We start from the raw sequence: 18,771 nt of genomic DNA on the forward strand, positions 1-18,771 counted from the left end.
TGTGAGAATTTTTATTATTGATTTCTAATTCTTGTGCATTATGATAAAACATGTGATGATATGATATGATTGGTATGATATTGACTCTTTGGAATTTGTGGCAAATTGTGCCATATAGCACTAGTACTATGTGGTCTAGTATATGGTCAATATTTATAAATGTTCCATATGTACTTGACAAGAATGTTTATTTTTTATTCATGCTTTTCATATATTTGTTGTTTAAATCTTCTATATCTTTACTAATTTTTCTTGTCTGTTTCGTATATCTTTTGTCTGTTTTGATGTTTTCAAGAGAGTTGTTTTAAATTCTCCCATAGATTAAGAATTGAGTTTTCCCTTCTGTCTTTGTGTATGTCTGAAAATGTCTTCTGCTCTTACTCTTACTCATTTTAAATAAGATTTCAGTTGGTAAAGAATTCTTGGTTGACAGTTATTTTCCCTCAGCAGTTTGAATACTTACTCACTGTCTTTAGGGCTCTATTGTTGTTGAGAAGTATCTCTTGTTATATTGGGCAATCATTTAGAACATATATTTTCTCTTTGGTAGCTATAGGTAGAAAATAAACCTCTTTGTCCTTGATGTTTTGCAGTTTTACTATTTATCCTGTTCAGGGCTCATTTTATATATTCAGTCTAAGGAAACTGTTAATTATTATCTCTTTGAATATTGCCTTTCCCCCACTTATTCTATTCTCCTTGGATTCCTTTTAGCTGTTTGAGAAACTTATTTTATTATACCAGTCTCTTAATTTTTCTCGAATATTTTTCTAGTTATCTAGCTCTCTTATTCACTCTGGGTAATATCCTCTAGTCTGCCTTCTAATTCACTAGTTCTCTCTTCAGCTGTTTCTAGTTTATTGTTTAATCCATCTATTGATAATGAAACATTATCAATAAATTTTCTGTTTCTTGTCTTTCATTTGATTCTTTTAAAAAAATTAAAGTATAGTTGATTTGCAATATTGTATTATTTCATTTGATTCTATTTCTTGGAGTATGACTTATTCCATTTGTGCTTTTTTGCTGATTCTCTCTCATAGTGGTTCATTACTTGTATAGTTTGTACTTTTTGACTGCAGGTGCATCTTCAGATTTTTTTTCCCTTGTAGGAGTGCTGAGTTTTGGAAACATTTCCATAGGTAGTTTCACCAATTCCAGACTAGTATTACATTAATTTTTCAACTTGGTCTATGTCATATGAAGTGAATTGGGTGTAGGAAAGTCTCTGGTTTTCCACCTGTGGTCCAGGGGAGACAGCCAGATTCTTTGCTGCTTCTTGAATCTAGTGAGTGGAGATATTTGTAATCCTCACTCAAATAAAGTCTTCCTTTAAATACTTTATGCAAGTCCTTGCACTTAGTTTCAGGTCCAGTTCCATGCATCATATAGGCCTCATCTCCCATCTCTACAGGGGCATCAGAATCTCAGTCCCCAGCCTCCTGGCTTACATGCATTTCCAAAACTTGGGGGAAGAGGTTATTTAGGTTTAATTAAATCTTGCCACTTTGATTCTGGCACCTGAGAATTTCTCATTTTGCTTCTGACCTTGGTTAAGCCCTTGGCTATGCCCCCCCTGCCCCCCCACCCAAATCTTTTCCACCAGGAGCCTTTCAAGTTCTCCAGCTCTGGGTGAGCTCCTTTAGTTCCTGAATATCTCCCCTGGGCTCAGGCTTTCCCATTTCTTATTCAGAGTAACTAAATACTCAGTAAGTGAAAGGTTCATTCCACCAAGGCCTTCACTCTGTACTCAGCAAACTAAAGACCCTCCAGTTACTAGGACCCACCCTTGTCAGGAAGCAGAAGAGGATTTTACACACACACACACAACACACACATATATTTAATTTTTTCATATTAAATAAAATTTTTAAAAAGCATGTGTGCTAATATTGGGTTGAGGTTCCTGGAAGTTTTACTAGTGATAGAATTTTTTAAGACTTTACCTCTATGGGGACTTCCCTGATGGCACAGTGGTTAAGAACCCGCCTGCCAACGCAGGGGACACAGGTTCGATCCCTGGTCCAGGAAGATTCCACATGCTGCAGAGCAAATAAGCCCGTGCACCACAACTACTAAGCCTGCTCTCTAGAGCCTGTGAGCCACAACTACTGAGCCCGCGTGCCACAACTACTGAAGCCTGCGTGCCTGGAGCCCGTGCTTGCAATGAAGAGTAGCCCCCGCTTGCTGCAACTAGAGAAAGTCCGTGCGCAGCAATGAAGACCCAACACAGCCGAAAATAATAATAATAAATTAAATAAATTAAGAAAAAAAAAGACTTCACTTCTTTGTACACACTAGTCGGCCAGAGACCACTTAGAAGTACAAATGCAACAGTTACAAAATCCACACAAGACACAGATCAGGGCTTCCCTGGTGGCGCAGTGGTTGAGAGTCTGCCTGCCAATGCAGGGGACAAGGGTTCGAGCCCTGGTCTGGGAGGATCCCACATGCCGTGGAGCGGCTGGGCCCGTGAGCCACAATTACTGAGCCTGCGCGTCTGGAGCCTGTGCTCCGCAACAAGAGAGGCCGCGATTGTGAGAGGCCCGCGCACCGCGATGAAGGGTGGCCCCCACTTGCCGCAACTGGGGAGAGCCCTCGCACAGGGACGGAGACCCAACACAGCCAAAAATAAATAAATAATAAATAAATAATAAATTAAAAAAAAAAAAAGACACAGATCAAATGACAACTATCACCTAACTTACACAAATAATAAAACAACAGCTATTAATACATAATTCACAGAAATTATTACTCAAGTTACAACAGCTACTACAATGTGCACACATTGTAGCTCAAATGTATTTAATGAATGAAACATTTGTTTATGTTAGCACTTGTCTGACTGTAGTCAGTAGAATCATTGTGGTTATTTCTAAACAAAGTAACAAGATAATGAGGCTTACCAGCTCCAGATTTGCAGACCACAAAGAACTCTGTGCTTTATGAGGAGACCTATGTGCTCTTGGAAAAGAGTGTATATGTTTAAGGTTTATTATTGGCAAGGTTTTCTAAGACATCATACTCAAAAACTAAATGTTCTGGAGAAGTCTATAAGGAGAAAAAAAGTTGTAGGAGTTATACTTATGAAACTTGAAATTGCCACTGTAACACAGTATTTTCTGGGCTTATGGCAGGGGTCCAGGAAGAAGAGTGTCAAGGATTATAGGTAGCAGGGATAATCAGATGGACTTACTGAGCTGTGCAGTATTTTATGATGGAAAATTGCCCATGGGAAAAGCTGCCAATTCAAGCACAGATTTGGATTTCCCCTTTCCTTCATCCATTTACAAGTGTTTGTTGTGTGCTTAGGGAGATCCAGACACTCTGCTCTGGGTGCTTTCTTTCAGTACTCTAGACATGATCACCCTAAGTTTAACTTCTAAGATTCCATTTGCACTCAACGTTCTAAATTCCTTTCTTTCCTGTACTCTCATTGTGAATAGCTAAGCTTTTCTACTATATTCATGAACTAACAGGGATGAAAAAGAGAACACTGTTAGTTATACAATGACCTTAAAAAAATTTTTTTTAAACCTCTTTGGCTATATTTTCCAAAACAGCTCCTCTAATAGAAGGCTGGAGCAGAGCAGGGTGACTGGGCCTTAAAGACTCACACGTCAGCAGGGTGAGCAGTTTCCTACCTAGGATCCAGTCCTACAAAGATATAGTGCCTTTCAGGCCTGCAGGAAGGGCAGCACAGGCCACTTACTTGGTAAAGTGGTATACTAATCATTAAGGGGACTAACTTCATTGTGTGTTTTACATGTAAATGGGGGCATCCCATTTCAAGCTGCAGAAATGATGTCAACTTTTATAAAGTTAAGGAGTCTGCTTATAGCATATGGGGCCCACAGTGAGGTAACTTCCTAAGCACTTGGAAAAGAAGCAAAGATGCTTGTTCTTTAAAACTTTAATTTAAAGAACAACACTTAATAGAAAGGGGCAGAGATGTATAAACTCATCTGAAGGAGTAAAAGTGACCCTCAGGCTAGCAGGACATCACTATGATCCAACTACATATTTTTACACACATAAAGGAAGCACGTCTGTCCCAGCAAGGCTTGGTGGGTGTGAAGGCCCAGGGCAGGAGCACTACGGAATTAAACAGCAGAGTACTGACCAGAGGACATGTCTGGCCATAGGACTGAGTTCTGGCCATAGGACTTTTTTTTTTTTTTTTTTTTTTAATAATTTTAAGTACCAATCCATAATTTGTGGGTTTTTTTTTTTTTAAATATTTATTTATTTATTTATTTATTTATCTTTGGCTGTGTTGGGTCCTCGGTTCGTGCGAGGGCTTTCTCCAGTTGCGGCAAGCGGGGGCCACTCTTCATCGCGGTGCGCGGGCCTCTCTCTATCGCGGCCCCTCCCGTTGCGGGGCACAGGCTCCAGACGCGCAGGCTCAGCATGGCCATAGGACTTTGAATATCATATTCTCATTAGCAAATGTCTTCCTGTAAGGGGATGGATGGTCTCACACCATTAGAAACTTCAGCCCTAACTCTCCTCCTCTTTTGATTGCATGTTCACTGAGAAACCCGATTGTATGTTGGCTTCTGAAATTGGATCCATGTGAGTGTTACGGGCCATGTGGCACTTAAATTTCTCCTTGTAAATTAATCAACTGGCATTCTGGTTTTATGTAGAAATCTTGTGAACCTGACTAGTGGGGTTCTCATATGAGACATGAATGCGTGTTCAATGTGTTGACGGTATCAGGCATTGAGCTGGCAAGACAGAGCCTGACTACCCTTGTCCTATCTGGGTAGGCAGACAGCCTTTTCCACAATACATCCCTTGTCACTGTACAAGTCTCTAGGTGAAACAAAATCCTGAGACTAGTGCTGTGGGCTGCTAACCCCCATTCAGCAAGAATGTTTGGTTTAGAAGAGGTAGTTGGAAGGTTCAGAGGGCCGAATGCTAATTCACATATTCAGTATTCACATACCTACTTAGAGTTCAAGGAGCAATTATGATGCATTAGGACTGATTTACAGATGCAAACACAACAAAAAAATGAGTTGTTCTTCTGCATGAGTAAAATGTTCCTAGTGGGTTTGGACGAACCAAGGAGAGGGGATAATTTGTTTAATTTCTAGTACTTTAGATATCTCTTCTTTCTTCACATTAGCAGAGGAGCAAACTTGTGTTCTGTTATTTTATTTAGATTGCACATTTCCTCCAGTCCATCGGCACAAATCTCTCTTTGTACAGAGATCAATCTCTGTATTATTTTATGGCTTAGGAAACAAATATGTTATGGTGTTAAGTTGGGTATTGACTTTATTATTCATTACATTTTCTGCATGCCTGAAACATTTCACAATAAAGACGAAACAAATTAAAAATAACGGAAAACATGTTTGGGTAATAAGCTTCCTATCCTATGTATAGGAAAATGGAACTTTACTTTGAATCCATGCTTTTTTATTGTTTTAATAGTGCCTCGATATGTGCCTTTGTCAAGAATTAAGCATGTTGCATCACTTAGTCATAATAAAATTCCTCAGAAGCTCAACCATGAAAACTAATATTAGTACATGGAAACATTAAACTATTTAAACAAAAATGGATGCTTTCAGACATTTGCCCAATCAGAATGTATGTTGGACCAGTTTATTCACTGCACTGGTAAGGTCTGGGTCCACCAGCCATAAAAACAATGAGAGAAGGTTGGAGATAAAACAGAAGCACTTTCACCTTTATTTTACAGAAGTTTCCAAGTATTGAGTCATAATTACACAATTGGGATCCTTCCTTGGGGGATCACATGGGGCCACAAGCAGAGAGTTTTTCCAAAGCAGCTCCAGAGGCTACCTAGACGCCCATGTGGAAACCAGAATTCTCAGACCTGCTGTGTAAAGCCAGGTGTCACCTGCCTCAAATACCCTTCAAGGCCTAGGCCCCTACAATGGATGTGCTCACCAAGGGCTGTGCCTCTCTCCTGCTCTCACCCTCACCCTTGCTTTCACCTTTTCTTGCTCCACTTAATCAACCCTGATTCACTTCTTGTAGATTTTTGTGTGTGTGGAATATCAGGGCCTTAACACAGTAGAAAAAGTAGAGTCTTAGAGGTTAGAGAGATCCCCCTCACTCTGTGCCTTTGCTCAAGTTACTTAACTTCTCTGTGCCTCCCTTTGTTCATCTGCAAAATGGGGGAATCATATATAATACATTGAGCTGCTTTGGGACTTAAACAGGAGTAGACTCCATTTTAAACATTACTTTTTGGCTGATTTAATAGCTGCAATAAACAGCATTCATTTCCAACTTTGAATTTTGAAAAGACCTTTAATAAATAAATTTAGTATGCAGTGGGCTCTAACTCCATAAACAATGAATACTTAATATGTGCAAAGCACCATATCGCGCACTGGGGATATAAATATGAACGGTGCAGTCCCTGTCCTCGAGGGGGGTCACAGCCTTAGGATGGGTATTTATCAATTAAACTACCCACAGGACAGTAATGAGGGCTCCAAGAAATATAAGAAGGGCTATGATAAGATAAGGGGAGAGAGCAATGTTGATCAGGCCCTAGGAAGACTAAATCTTAAAGGGTAAAGAGGATTTTAATGGAAGCAGGGCCTGTCAAGCAGAGGGAAGGGCAAGACTTGGCATATTAAAGATGGTTTACCAAGACTCTTGTCTAAATGGATGAGGCAGGAGCTCAGCACTGGTGAACAGGAGGTGTGGGAGTTGATAGGTGAGGAAGGTCAGGAGAAACTGTCAGGACTAGAGAGTCAAGACCTTGAGTGACCTGCTAAGGAGTCTGGACTTTATTGTTAGGGTCTTAGGGAGGACTTGGACACATGAGCTCCAAATTTTGTATTCATGTTTGTGAAGAAAGGGAATGATTGAGATCTCCTTTTCACAGATGCAGAAACTGGGGCAAAACAGAGGATGTATTAAAGCAAATTCACTGACCTCTGTGTGTAAATAGTTACTACGGACGATATGGTAACTTAGGCAAGTCAAACACACAAAGTCTTAGGGGAAAGAGAGGAGGAAACAACATAACCCAAATGAACATTCCTGCTTGCTGGATCTGATGTTCTAGGTCCCTTCATTCCTGACAGTCCTTACATGCAGGGATGGAGGGGCAGTGTATCCTGAACCCCCAGCCCAGTGCTTAAGCACTTGGCCTATCTAGAGAAACAGTGTCTTCTGGAAGGGGATGATGGTTAAAGGGCAGGGCAGGAGCTCAGAGGAACAGATGGAAGATGAGTGTGCCCAGCATTGCTGGGGGAGGTGGAGAGAGGGCAAGGAAAGTAGGAGGGGAGGACAACGGGCGAGGGACTGGTTTTATCTGGTGCAAAAGTGAACTTAAGCCCGTAGAGGAAAGAATGCATGTAAAAATAATATATACCCCAAAAAAGATAAGGGGGAAAAACTCAAATTCAATTAGTAGGTATTTTTGGAAGATGCAACCAAGGGTGATGAAAATTCTGTGAAAGGATTTTTCGGCACTAGTTGAATTTTCTATACAGGATAAGTATTATATTTATAATCAGGGAAAAATTGTCAAAAAACCCTCTTTTAAATAGACTTTGAGGTTGAAGTCTGCTCAAGTGTCACCATACGCTGCCAGGACAGCATGAACCTGGCAAATATGGGAGACTCACTGACTGGCAGCTTGGAAATTCTTTATTATTATCATCATCATCATGCTAATAATGTATTGCAGCCTGGGTGGCATATCTTTCTATACCAGCGCTGTCCAATAGAGTTTTCTGCCCTGAGGGAAATGTCCTCTATCTGTGCCACCAAATGTCCTCTATCTGTGCCACCAAATGTCCTCTGTGGCAGCCACCAGCCACATGTGGCTGTTGAACACTTGAAATGTGGCAGTGCAACCCAGGAACCGGAGTTTACATTTAATTTAATTGAAATAGACTTAAGGAGCCCTTGGTATATTCAACTCAGGTTCTTTCTCTTCATATCTTAGCCTTCTGAGCACAATACCCTCCCCAAACCCTCCTGAGACTCTTCCCCAAGGCCAACCGCGATGTCTGCCTCTAACACTCTGATGTTCAGTACAGTATCTTTGGGATGGGGGACTGGTTGCCAGAGCAACCAGGAGGTCCTTGGTGCCAGCTCAGCTGTGACCCACACCTTCACTCTTAGACTTGCTGGGCTCTCATCAAAAATGTAAGCCATCTGTCTCTGGTGATTTAGTCATCCTTCTCTTCCTGGTACAGAGAAAGAGACACAAATCAAAATTCCCGGAGATTAACCAAGATGGCGGAGTAGAAGGACGTGCTCTCACTCCCTCTTGCGAGAGCACCAGAATCACAACTGGCTGCTGGACAATCATTGACAGGAAGACCCTGGACTTCACCAAGGAGGACACCCCACATCCAAGGACAGAGGAGAAGCCACAGTGAGATGGTAGGAGGGGCGCAATCAGAGTAAAATCAAATCCCATAACTGCTGGGTGGGTGACTCACAGACTGGCGAACACTTATACCACAGAAGTCCACCCACTGGAGTGAAGGTTCTGAGCCCCACCTCAGGCTTCCCAACCTGGGGGTCCGGCAAAGGGAGGAGGAATTCCTAGAGAATCAGACTTTGAAGTCTAGTGGGAATTGATTGCAGGACTGTGACAGGACTGGGGGAAACAGAGACCCCACTCTTGGAGGGCACACACAAAGTAATGTGTGCATCGGGACCCAGGGGAAGGAGCAGTGACCCTGGGGGAGACTGAACCAGACGTACCTGCTGGTGTTGGGGGGTCTCCTGCAGAGGCGAGTGGTGGCTCTGTTTCACCGTGGGGATAAGGACACTGGCAGCAGAGGTCCTGGGAAGTTCTCCTTGGCGTGAGCCCTCCCAGAGTCTGCCATTAACCCCACCAAAGAGCTCGGGTAGGCTCCAGTGTTGGGTTGCCTCAGGCAAAACAACCAATAGGGAGGGAACCCAGCCCCACCCATCAACAGTCAAGTGGATTAAGGTTTTACTGGGCTCTGATCGCCACAGCAACAGGGAGGGAACCCAGCCCCACCCATCAACAGTCAAGTGGATTAAGGTTTTACTGAGCTCTGACACAGCAACAGTCAGCTCTACCCACCACCAGAGCCTCCCATCAAGCCTCTTAGATAGCCTCAACCACCAGAGGGCAGACAACAGAAGCAAGAAAAACTACAATCCTGCAGCCTGTGGACCAAAAACCACAGTTACAGAAAGACAGAGAAGATGAAAAGGCAGAGGGCTATGTACCAGATGAAAGAACAAGAAAAAACCCCAGAAAAACAACTAAATGAAGTGGAGATAGGCAACCTTCCAGAAAAAGAATTCAGAATAATGATAGTGAAGATGATCCAGGACCTCGGAATAAGAATGGAGGCAAAGATTGAGAAGATGCAAGAAATGATTAACAAAGACCTAGAAGAATTAAAGAACAAACAAACAGAGATGACCAATACAATAACTGAAATGAAAACTACACTAGAAGGAATCAATAGCAGAATAACTGAGGCAGAAGAACGGATAAGTGACCTGGAAGACAGAATGGTGGAATTCACTGCTGCGGAACAGACTAAAGAAAAAAGAATAAAAAGAAATGAAGACAGCCTAAGAGACCTCTGGGACAACGTTAAACGCAACAACATTCGCATTATAGGGGTCCCAGAAGGAGAAGAGAGAGAGAAAGGACCAGAGAAAATATTTGAAGAGATTATAATCGAAAACTTCCCTAACATGGGAAAGGAAATAGCCACCCAAGTCCAGGAAGCGCAGAGAGTCCCATACAGAATAAACCCAAGGAGAAACACGCCGAGACACATAGTAATCAAAGTGGCAAAAATTAAAGACAAAGAAAAATTACTGAAAGCAGCAAGGGAAAAACGACAAATAACATACAAGGGAACCCCCATAAGGTTAACAGCTGATTTCTCAGCAGAAACTCTGCAAGCCAGAAGGGAGTGGCATGAAATACTTAAAGTGATGAAAGGGAAGAACCTACAACCAAGATTACTCTACCCAGCAAGGATCTCATTTAGATTTGATGGAGAAATCAAAAGCTTTACAGACAAGCAAAAGCTAAGAGAATTCAGCACCACCAAACCAGCTCTACAACAAATGCTAAAGGAACTTCTCTAAGTGGGAAACACAAGAGAAGGAAAGGACCTACAAAAACAAACCCAAAACAATTAAGAAAATGGTCATAGGAACATACATATCGATAATTACCTTAAACGTGAATGGATTAAATGCCCCAACCAAAAGACATAGACTGGCTGAATGGATACAAAAACAAGACCCATATATATGCTGTCTACAAGAGACCCACTTCAGACCTAGGGACACATACAGACTGAAAGTGAGGGGATGGAAAAAGATATTCCATGCAAATGGAAATCAAAAGAAAGCTGGAGTAGCTATACTCATATCAGATAAAATAGACTTTAAAATAAAGAATGTTACAAGAGACAAGGAAGGACACTACATAATGATCCAGGGATCAATCCAAGAAGAAGATATAACAATTATAAATATATATGCACCCAACATAGGAGCACCTCAATACATAAGGCAACTGCTAACAGCTATAAAAGAGGAAATCGACAGTAACACAATAATAGTGGGGGACTTTAACACCTCACTTACACCAATGGACAGATCATCCAAAATGAAAATAAATAAGGAAACAGAAGCTTTAAATGACACAATAGACCAGATAGATTTAATTGATATATATAGGACATTCCATCCAAAAACGGCAGATTACACGTTCTTCTCAAGTGCACACGGAACATTCTCCAGGATAGATCACATCTTGGGTCACAAATCAAGCCTCAGTAAATTTAAGAAAATTGAAATCATATCAAGCATCTTTTCTGACCACAACGCTATGAGATTAGAAATGAATTACAGGGAAAAAAACGTAAAAAAGACAAACACATGGAGGCTAAACAATACGTTACTAAATAACCAAGAGATCACTGAAGAAATCAAACAGGAAATAAAAAAATACCTAGAGACAAATGACAATGAAAACACGACGACCCAAAACCTATGGGATGCAGCAAAAGCGGTTCTAAGAGGGAAGTTTATAGCTATACAAGCCTACCTAAAGAAACAAGAAAAATCTCAAGTAAACAATCTAACTTTACACCTAAAGAAACTAGAGAAAGAAGAACAAACAAAACCCAAAGTTAGCAGAAGGAAAGAAATCATAAAGATCAGAGCAGAAATAAATGAAATAGAAACAAAGAAAACAATAGCAAAGATCAATAAAACTAAAAGTTGGTTCTTTGAGAAGATAAACAAAATTGATAAGCCATTAGCCAGACTCATCAAGAAAAAGAGGGAGAGGACTCAAATCAATAAAATCAGAAATGAAAAAGGAGAAGTTACAACAGACACCGCAGAAATACAAAACATCCTAAGAGACTACTACAAGCAACTCTATGCCAATAAAATGGACAACCTGGAAGAAATGGACAAATTCTTAGAAAGGTATAACCTTCCAAGACTGAATCAGGAAGAAACAAAAAATATCAACAGACCAATCACAAGTAATGAAATTGAAACTGTGATTAAAAATCTTCCAACAAACAAAAGTCCAGGACCAGATGGCTTCACAGGTGAATTCTATCAAACATTTAGAGAAGAGCTAACACCCATCCTTCTCAAACTCTTCCAAAAAATTGCAGAGGAAGGAACACTCCCAAACTCATTCTATGAGGCCACCATCACCCTGATACCAAAACCAGACAAAGACACTACAAAAAAAGAAAATTACAGACCAATATCACTGATGAATATAGATGCAAAAATCCTCAACAAAATACTAGCAAACAGAATCCAACAACACATTAAAAGGATCATACACCACGATCAAGTGGGATTTATCCCAGGGATGCAAGGATTCTTCAATATACGCAAATCAATCAATGTGATACACCATATTAACAAATTGAAGAAGAAAAACCATATGATCATCTCAATAGATGCAGAAAAAGCTTTTGACAAAATTCAACACCCATTTCTGATAAAAACTCTCCAGAAAGTGGGCATAGAGGGAACCTACCTCAACATAATAAAGGCCATATATGACAAACCCACAGCAAACATCATTCTCAATGGTGAAAAACTGAAAGCATTTCCTCTAAGATCAGGAACGAGACAAGGATGTCCACTCTCACCACTATTATTCAACATAGTTCTGGAAGTCCTAGCCACGGCAATCAGAGAAGAAAAAGAAATAAAAGGAATACAAATTGGAAAAGAAGAAGTAAAACTGTCACTGTTTGTGGATGACATGATACTATACATAGAGAATCCTAAAACTGCCACCAGAAAACTGCTAGAGCTAATTAATGAATATGGTAAAGTTGCAGGTTACAAAATTAATGCACAGAAATCTCTTGCATTCCTATACACTAATGATGAAAAATCTGAAAGAGAAATTATGGAAACACTCCCATTTACCATTGCAACAAAAAGAATAAAATACCTAGGAATAAACCTACCTAAGGAGACAAAAGACCTGTATGCAGAAAACTATAAGACACTGATGAAAGAAATTAAAGATGATACCAACAGATGGAGAGATATACCATGTTCTTGGATTGGAAGAATCAACATTGTGAAAATGAGTATACTACCCAAAGCAATCTACAGATTCAATGCAATCCCTATCAAATTACCAATGGCATTTTTTACGGAGCTAGAACAAATCATCTTAAAATTTGTATGGAGACACAAAAGACCCCGAATAGCCAAAGCAGTCTTGAGGCAAAAAAATGGAGCTGGAGGAATCAGACTCCCTGACTTCAGACTATACTACAAAGCTACAGTAATCAAGACAATATGGTACTGGCACAAAAACAGAAACATAGATCAATGGAACAAGATAGAAAGCCCAGAGATTAACCCACGCACCTATGGTCAACTAATCTATGACAAAGGAGGCAAAGATATACAATGGAGAAAAGACAGTCTCTTCAATAAGTGGTGCTGGGAAAACTGGACAGCTACATGTAAAAGAATGAAATTAGAATACTCCCTAACACCATACACAAAAATAAACTCAAAATGGATTAGAGACCTAAATATAAGACTGGACACTATAAAACTCTTAGAGGAAAACATAGGAAGAACACTCTTTGACATAAATCACAGCAAGATCTTTTTCGATCCACCTCCTAGAGTAATGGAAATAAAAACAAAAATAAACAAGTGGGACCTAATGAAACTTCAAAGCTTTTGCACAGCAAAGGAAACCATAAACAAGACGAAAAGACAACCCTCAGAATGGGAGAAAATATTTGCAAATGAATCAACGGACAAAGGATTAATCTCCAAAATATATAAACAGCTCATTCAGCTCAATATCAAAGAAACAAACACCCCAATCCAAAAATGGGCAGAAGACCTAAATAGACATTTCTCCAAAGAAGACATACAGACGGCCACGAAGCACATGAAAAGATGCTCAACATCACTAATTATTAGAGAAATGCAAATCAAAACTACAATGAGGTATCACCTCACTCCTGTCAGAATGGGCATCATCAGAAAATCTACAAACAACAAATGCTGGAGAGGGTGTGGAGAAAAGGGAACCCTCTTGCACTGTTGGTGGGAATGTAAATTGATACAGCCACTATGGAGAACAATATGGAGGTGCCTTAAAAAACTAAAAATAGAATTACCATATGACCCAGCAATCCCACTACTGGGCATATACCCAGAGAAAACCGTAATTCAAAAAGACACGTGCACCCGAATGTTCATTGCAGCACTATTTACAATAGCCAGGTCATGGAAGCAACCTAAATGCCCATCAACAGACGAATGGATAAAGAAGTTGTGGTACATATATACGATGGAATATTATTCAGCCATAAAAAGGAACGAAATTGAGTCATTTGTTGAGAAGTGGATGGATCTAGAGACTGTCATACAGAGTGAAGTAAGTCAGAAAGAGAAAAACAAATATCGTATGTTAATGCATGTATGTGGAACGTAGAAAAATGGTACAGATGAGCCAGTTTGCAGGGCAGAAGTTGAGACACAGATGTAGAGAATGGACATATGGACACCAAGGGGGGAAAACTGCGATGAGGTGGGGATGGTGATGTGCTGAATTGGGCGATTGGGATTGACATGTATACACTGATGTGTATAAAACTGATGCCTAATAAGAACCTGCAGTATAAAAAAACAAACAAAACAACTAATACTAAACTTTCATTGGGTTATTTGTATGGAAATATGTTAATATAAATGTTTCAGACATTACATGAAATTTCTAAAAATCTTATATTTGTATTTGTATGGAAATATGTATGGAAATATGTTAATATAAATGTTTCAGACATTACATGAAATTTCTAAAAATCTTATATTTGTATTTGTGTGGAAATATGTACGGAAATATGTTAATATAAATGTTTCAGACATTACATGAAATTTCTAAAAATCTTATATTTGTATTTGTATGGAAATATGTATGGAAATATGTTAATATAAATGTTTCAGACATTACATGAAATTTCTAAAAATCTTATATTTGTATTTGTATGGAAATATGTATGGAAATATGTTAATATAAATGTTTCAGACATTACATGAAATTTCTAAAAATCTTATATTTGTATTTGTATGGAAATATGTATGGAAATATGTTAATATAAATGTTTCAGACATTACAGGAAACGTCTAAAAATCTTATATGTTCTGGTATAATGTTATAAGTAATAATCCTAGTTATTACTTTAAAATGTATATCTCAGAAATAACTAATTTTCTTGTCAACTGCATTATTATGAACTTTCATCAAATCTTTAACCATGGTCATTTTTAAGTCTTTTGTCATTTACAGACAGTTCTGGGTGTACTCTGATGATTTTGCAAATATGTTCCTATAAAAGAGTTTCATCTTCAAGAAATTCATGGAAAAGACTCTGACAAGTACAGGTTTCTGGTAACTGACTGTACTGCTGAACTGAATGAATAAGCATTTTCAGAACTCTAATGAAAAACCGATGAACTCATAAAAGTGCTAACAAAAGATCAAGATGAAAAAAAAGAAATTAATTACATGGGACTGAGTGAACTGATGAGGATGAGTATAATTTTTGTGACTTTCTGTCTGAATTAAAAAAAAAAAATCCCACAAGGACTCAGAGGAAAAGAATATACAAATCAATTTTCACTGCAAAGTAAAGGAGCTGTTACAGTGGAGGATTACTGGACTGAATGTCAATATTATGACATAGTATAAGTGTGTTTCATGTTTGGTAATTGCAATCATTGTTGCTTTTGTTGTGGTCATCCATGTACAATGCTTGGTGTCAGTCTATCTATCTCTTGTAAAAATAAAATACAGTGTGTGTGTGTGGAAAAAAAAAAAAAAAAGACACTAGAATTCAGCACAAAAAAAAAAAAAAAAAATAAAGTCAAAATAACCAGAAAAAAAAAAAAAAAAAAAAAAAAAAAAAAAAAAATTCCCTTTATAAATGTAAATGTCCCTCACAAAAGAGTAAATTCTACTCTGTTTTTAAAAAAAAAAAAAAAAAAAAAAAAAAAAAAAAAAAAAAAAATGTAAGCCATCTGCCATCTTACCTCTTTCTCTCTGCTTCTCTCTAAGGTCAGGCTAACTTGTACAGCTGCCTCTGAATATATTTAGTAACTTGTTGTGTTTCTTCCAGTAACTGATAACCTTTTCTTCTGTACAATAAATTCCTCTTCTGAATTCTCCTCCCCAGCCCCCCATCCATACTGCCCACTTAACAAGCCTCACTTGTGAACAAGAGGAAGGATGCTTAAATGCCGTTTTAAAATCTGTCCATTTGGGTTGCTTTACTTTGTTCCTTATTTTAAGTTTCATTTGTACTTGCCAAGGAGAAAAATAAAATAACCCTAGCACAGTCACACTTTACACACTCCACAGAAATGGTTTCTGTTACATGTATGTATATATAGATAAGATATTAGCAACAACAATAAGAAGTGATATTTACTGAATGCTTCAGGCACTTCTCTGTGCACATGTTTCATAGTATCTCATTTAATCCTCCCAAGAACTCAAGGAAATAGGTCCTGTCACCATCCCTACTTCACAGGAGGAAAATGAGGCACAGAGAGACTAAGCCATCTGCCAAAAGTCACACAAGCTCAGTGGTGAGGCCAGGTTGTCTATATTATGTTTATTATCTCTCGTATAGTATCATTATTATGTTTAAATTGTTACTCTGTATCCCTTTTTTGCTTCTCTCCTCCTGCCTTCTAAAGTCAGATGCTGTAAACTTGATTTTGATGGTTTAACGTTTGAACTATTAGAGACTCGAGGTGCACTCCCTGAGACAAGAGAAACCCTCAGAGTGCTCTAGAATTAGACCTAATATGGGTTAATGACTCCAGTCCTTCACGGCAGGACAAAGAGAAGAAAGTGGGGCCCAACTGGGGTGAGCCAAGGTCATGAAAGTGTAAACACCAGTGTTGCTCTTTGGCCAGTTCCATACCATACCTGCCCTTTGGACACCCTCGGCACATGGGCCCAGCTAGAGCCCCTGCTCTCAGCTGCTCTGTGGACTCAGCCCTACGCCCTGCCCTCAGTCTCTCCTGGGTTACAGCTAATCACGCCAATGAATCCAGTTTGTGACTCTGGTTTGAGAGAGACCCTCTAGGAAAGGGCCTCATGACAGTGTATAAAGAAATGAGGTGCGGGGGCTTCCCTGGTGGCGCAGTGGTTGAGACTCTGCCTGCCAATGCAGGGGACACGGGTTCGAGCCCTGGTCTGGGAGGATCCCGCATGCCGCGGAGCAACTGGGCCCGTAAGCCACAATTACTGAGCCTGCGTGTCTGGAGCCTGTGCTCCGCAACAAGAGAGGCCGCGATAGTGAGAGGCCCGCGCACCGCGATGAACAGTGGCCCCCGCTTGCCGCAACCAGAGAAAGCCCTAGCACAGAAACGAAGACCCAACACAGCCATAAATAAATAAATAAATAAATAAAATTAAAAAAAAAAAAAGAAATGAGGTGCTAGTCATTCATTCTTACACTCATTCATTCATTCACTCACAAATTTGCCACAAATATTTTCTGACATGTACTGTGTGTCAGGCTCTGCGGATGTATAATGGTTAATAGAAATGGCCATAGTGCCTGCCCTTTTGGAGGTAAAATCTAGTTGTAGAGATAAATAGTAATCAAATTCTCACACCATCAAATGCCATGTTGCAACTGGGACAAGGATGATAAGGGATACAGTGCCATGAGAGTTTACTACAGGAGGTTTTACCTAGAAGTCAGGAAGAGCTTCCCTGAAGAAGGAGCTGAGATGTGAAGCATAAGCCGGGTAACTGAGAAGAGGGCAGGGAAGTGCATTATTCCTCACAGTGGGAACAGCAGATACAAAGGCCCTGCGGGGAGGAGCATGGTGGTAGAGCAACTGAAGGAGGCAAGGGTGGCTCCAGTGGACACAAGGAGGGGACGCGTGGCACCAAAAGAGACTGGAGTGGGGCACGGTCAGTCTGGCCTGACCACGCACGTGTAGGAGTTTAGGTGTTTGGTCTTGACCTTGAGATCAGTGGGAAACCTCCAGAGGGCCAGATCTGAGTTTGCAAAGATGCCAGGGCCTGGCGAGGTGGTAGACTGATAAGTCCTGGGAAGAAAAGATGAACTTCCCTACATATGAGGCACCGGGGAGCCTCTGCCCTCTCAGGGATTACATTCTGCAGATTAAAATCCCTCAACAAAGTGTTCCGGCAGATCCTGCGGAGCTGGGGCAGAGGGTGGCATCACTGTTGATGCCAGTTTAGAGTTTAGCCGGGAGTTCAGGGCCAAAGCTAACATATGTGGTGGACCCGCTGTGCACCTGGCTTTTGGAGCACTGTACGTGAGCGCGTGACCCAGGAACTCTAGTACAACAAGCACCGCAGGAATCTTAACCTGCGTCACCCTGCATCACAGGACATCTGTGTTGGAAATAAAAACAGACAGCAAAGCTTACCTGGTCATTCAGAGGTATCCCTTTTGCCATCTTCATTCGATTTTCCTCTGGGTGATAGTCATCTGCATCGTAGAATTTCCATCCTAGCTTTAAGAACAAAGTGAAAGAGGGTATGTGGCAGGTAGTGCAGCCCACGTGACAGCCACTGTGGGGTTACTGAAACTAACGGGCAAGTACAGTAACAACCCTGCCGCCCTCTTCCCCACCAGCAGCCCAAGGAACCCCCCCCCCACCGCCCACCCAGGTGCAGGAGTGGGGAGGGCTCTGAAGTTGCGTCACGAATCCCGCTCCCTGGGCTGCTGCAGCTCTTGTTTTCATTCATCACTATTTATGATCACCAAGGAGAAAAACAAAATTGCTCCGGTGGGTTTCACAAGCTGCATGGAGGTGTCTGTGGTGAGTTTACAAACCACTCAGGCCAGAAGAAAAGGCAGGGAGGGGAAAGGGAGAGAAGCAAAGAGACAACATGATGGGACTAGCAACTGGGAGGCATTAGAACAGGTTACCTGGGATGCCAGCAGGGCGCCGACGGTGGATCTGTGGAGAGGACATAGATGTTACATGACTGCCCTTTCCCAGCCTGCGCTGTGCCTCTTCCACCCGAGGAGCCCTGGGAAGCAGAGGGCTGCCCTACCGGTATTAATCACCGACAACTTACGATACTGAAACTGAGACAGATGCTCCTGACCCTGGAGTCTAGAGCATGGCTTTAGTTTTCTCCAGGAATTTAAATGAAATAATTATCCAGTCATCACTAATTTTTATCCCAAAAGCAATACATAAGATCTCATTAAACTCCTGAAG

The 18,771-nt window shown here is 40.5% G+C and overlaps 1 protein-coding gene across 8 annotated transcripts in view; it reads right to left on the minus strand.

The window, feature by feature from the left end:
* Nucleotides 1–18,771, minus strand: part of IDNK (IDNK gluconokinase) — a 69,697-nt gene that overhangs the window by 46,743 nt on the left and 4,183 nt on the right. For 5 of the 8 annotated variants that reach the window (XM_007176921.2, XM_007176915.2, XM_007176917.2 and 2 more), the window contains 2 exons: nucleotides 18,474–18,504; nucleotides 17,968–18,054 (listed from right to left, as the gene is read on the minus strand). In XM_007176921.2, coding sequence (XP_007176983.2) covers nucleotides 17,968–18,054; nucleotides 18,474–18,504 — 118 coding nt within the window. The remainder of the gene's footprint in view (nucleotides 1–17,967; nucleotides 18,055–18,473; nucleotides 18,505–18,771) is intronic. The other 3 variants (XM_007176918.2, XM_007176919.2, XM_057547842.1) reach the window with 1 other exon arrangement.

Source organism: Balaenoptera acutorostrata, chromosome 6, assembly GCF_949987535.1.
Source record: "Balaenoptera acutorostrata chromosome 6, mBalAcu1.1, whole genome shotgun sequence".
NCBI lineage: Eukaryota > Metazoa > Chordata > Mammalia > Artiodactyla > Balaenopteridae > Balaenoptera > Balaenoptera acutorostrata.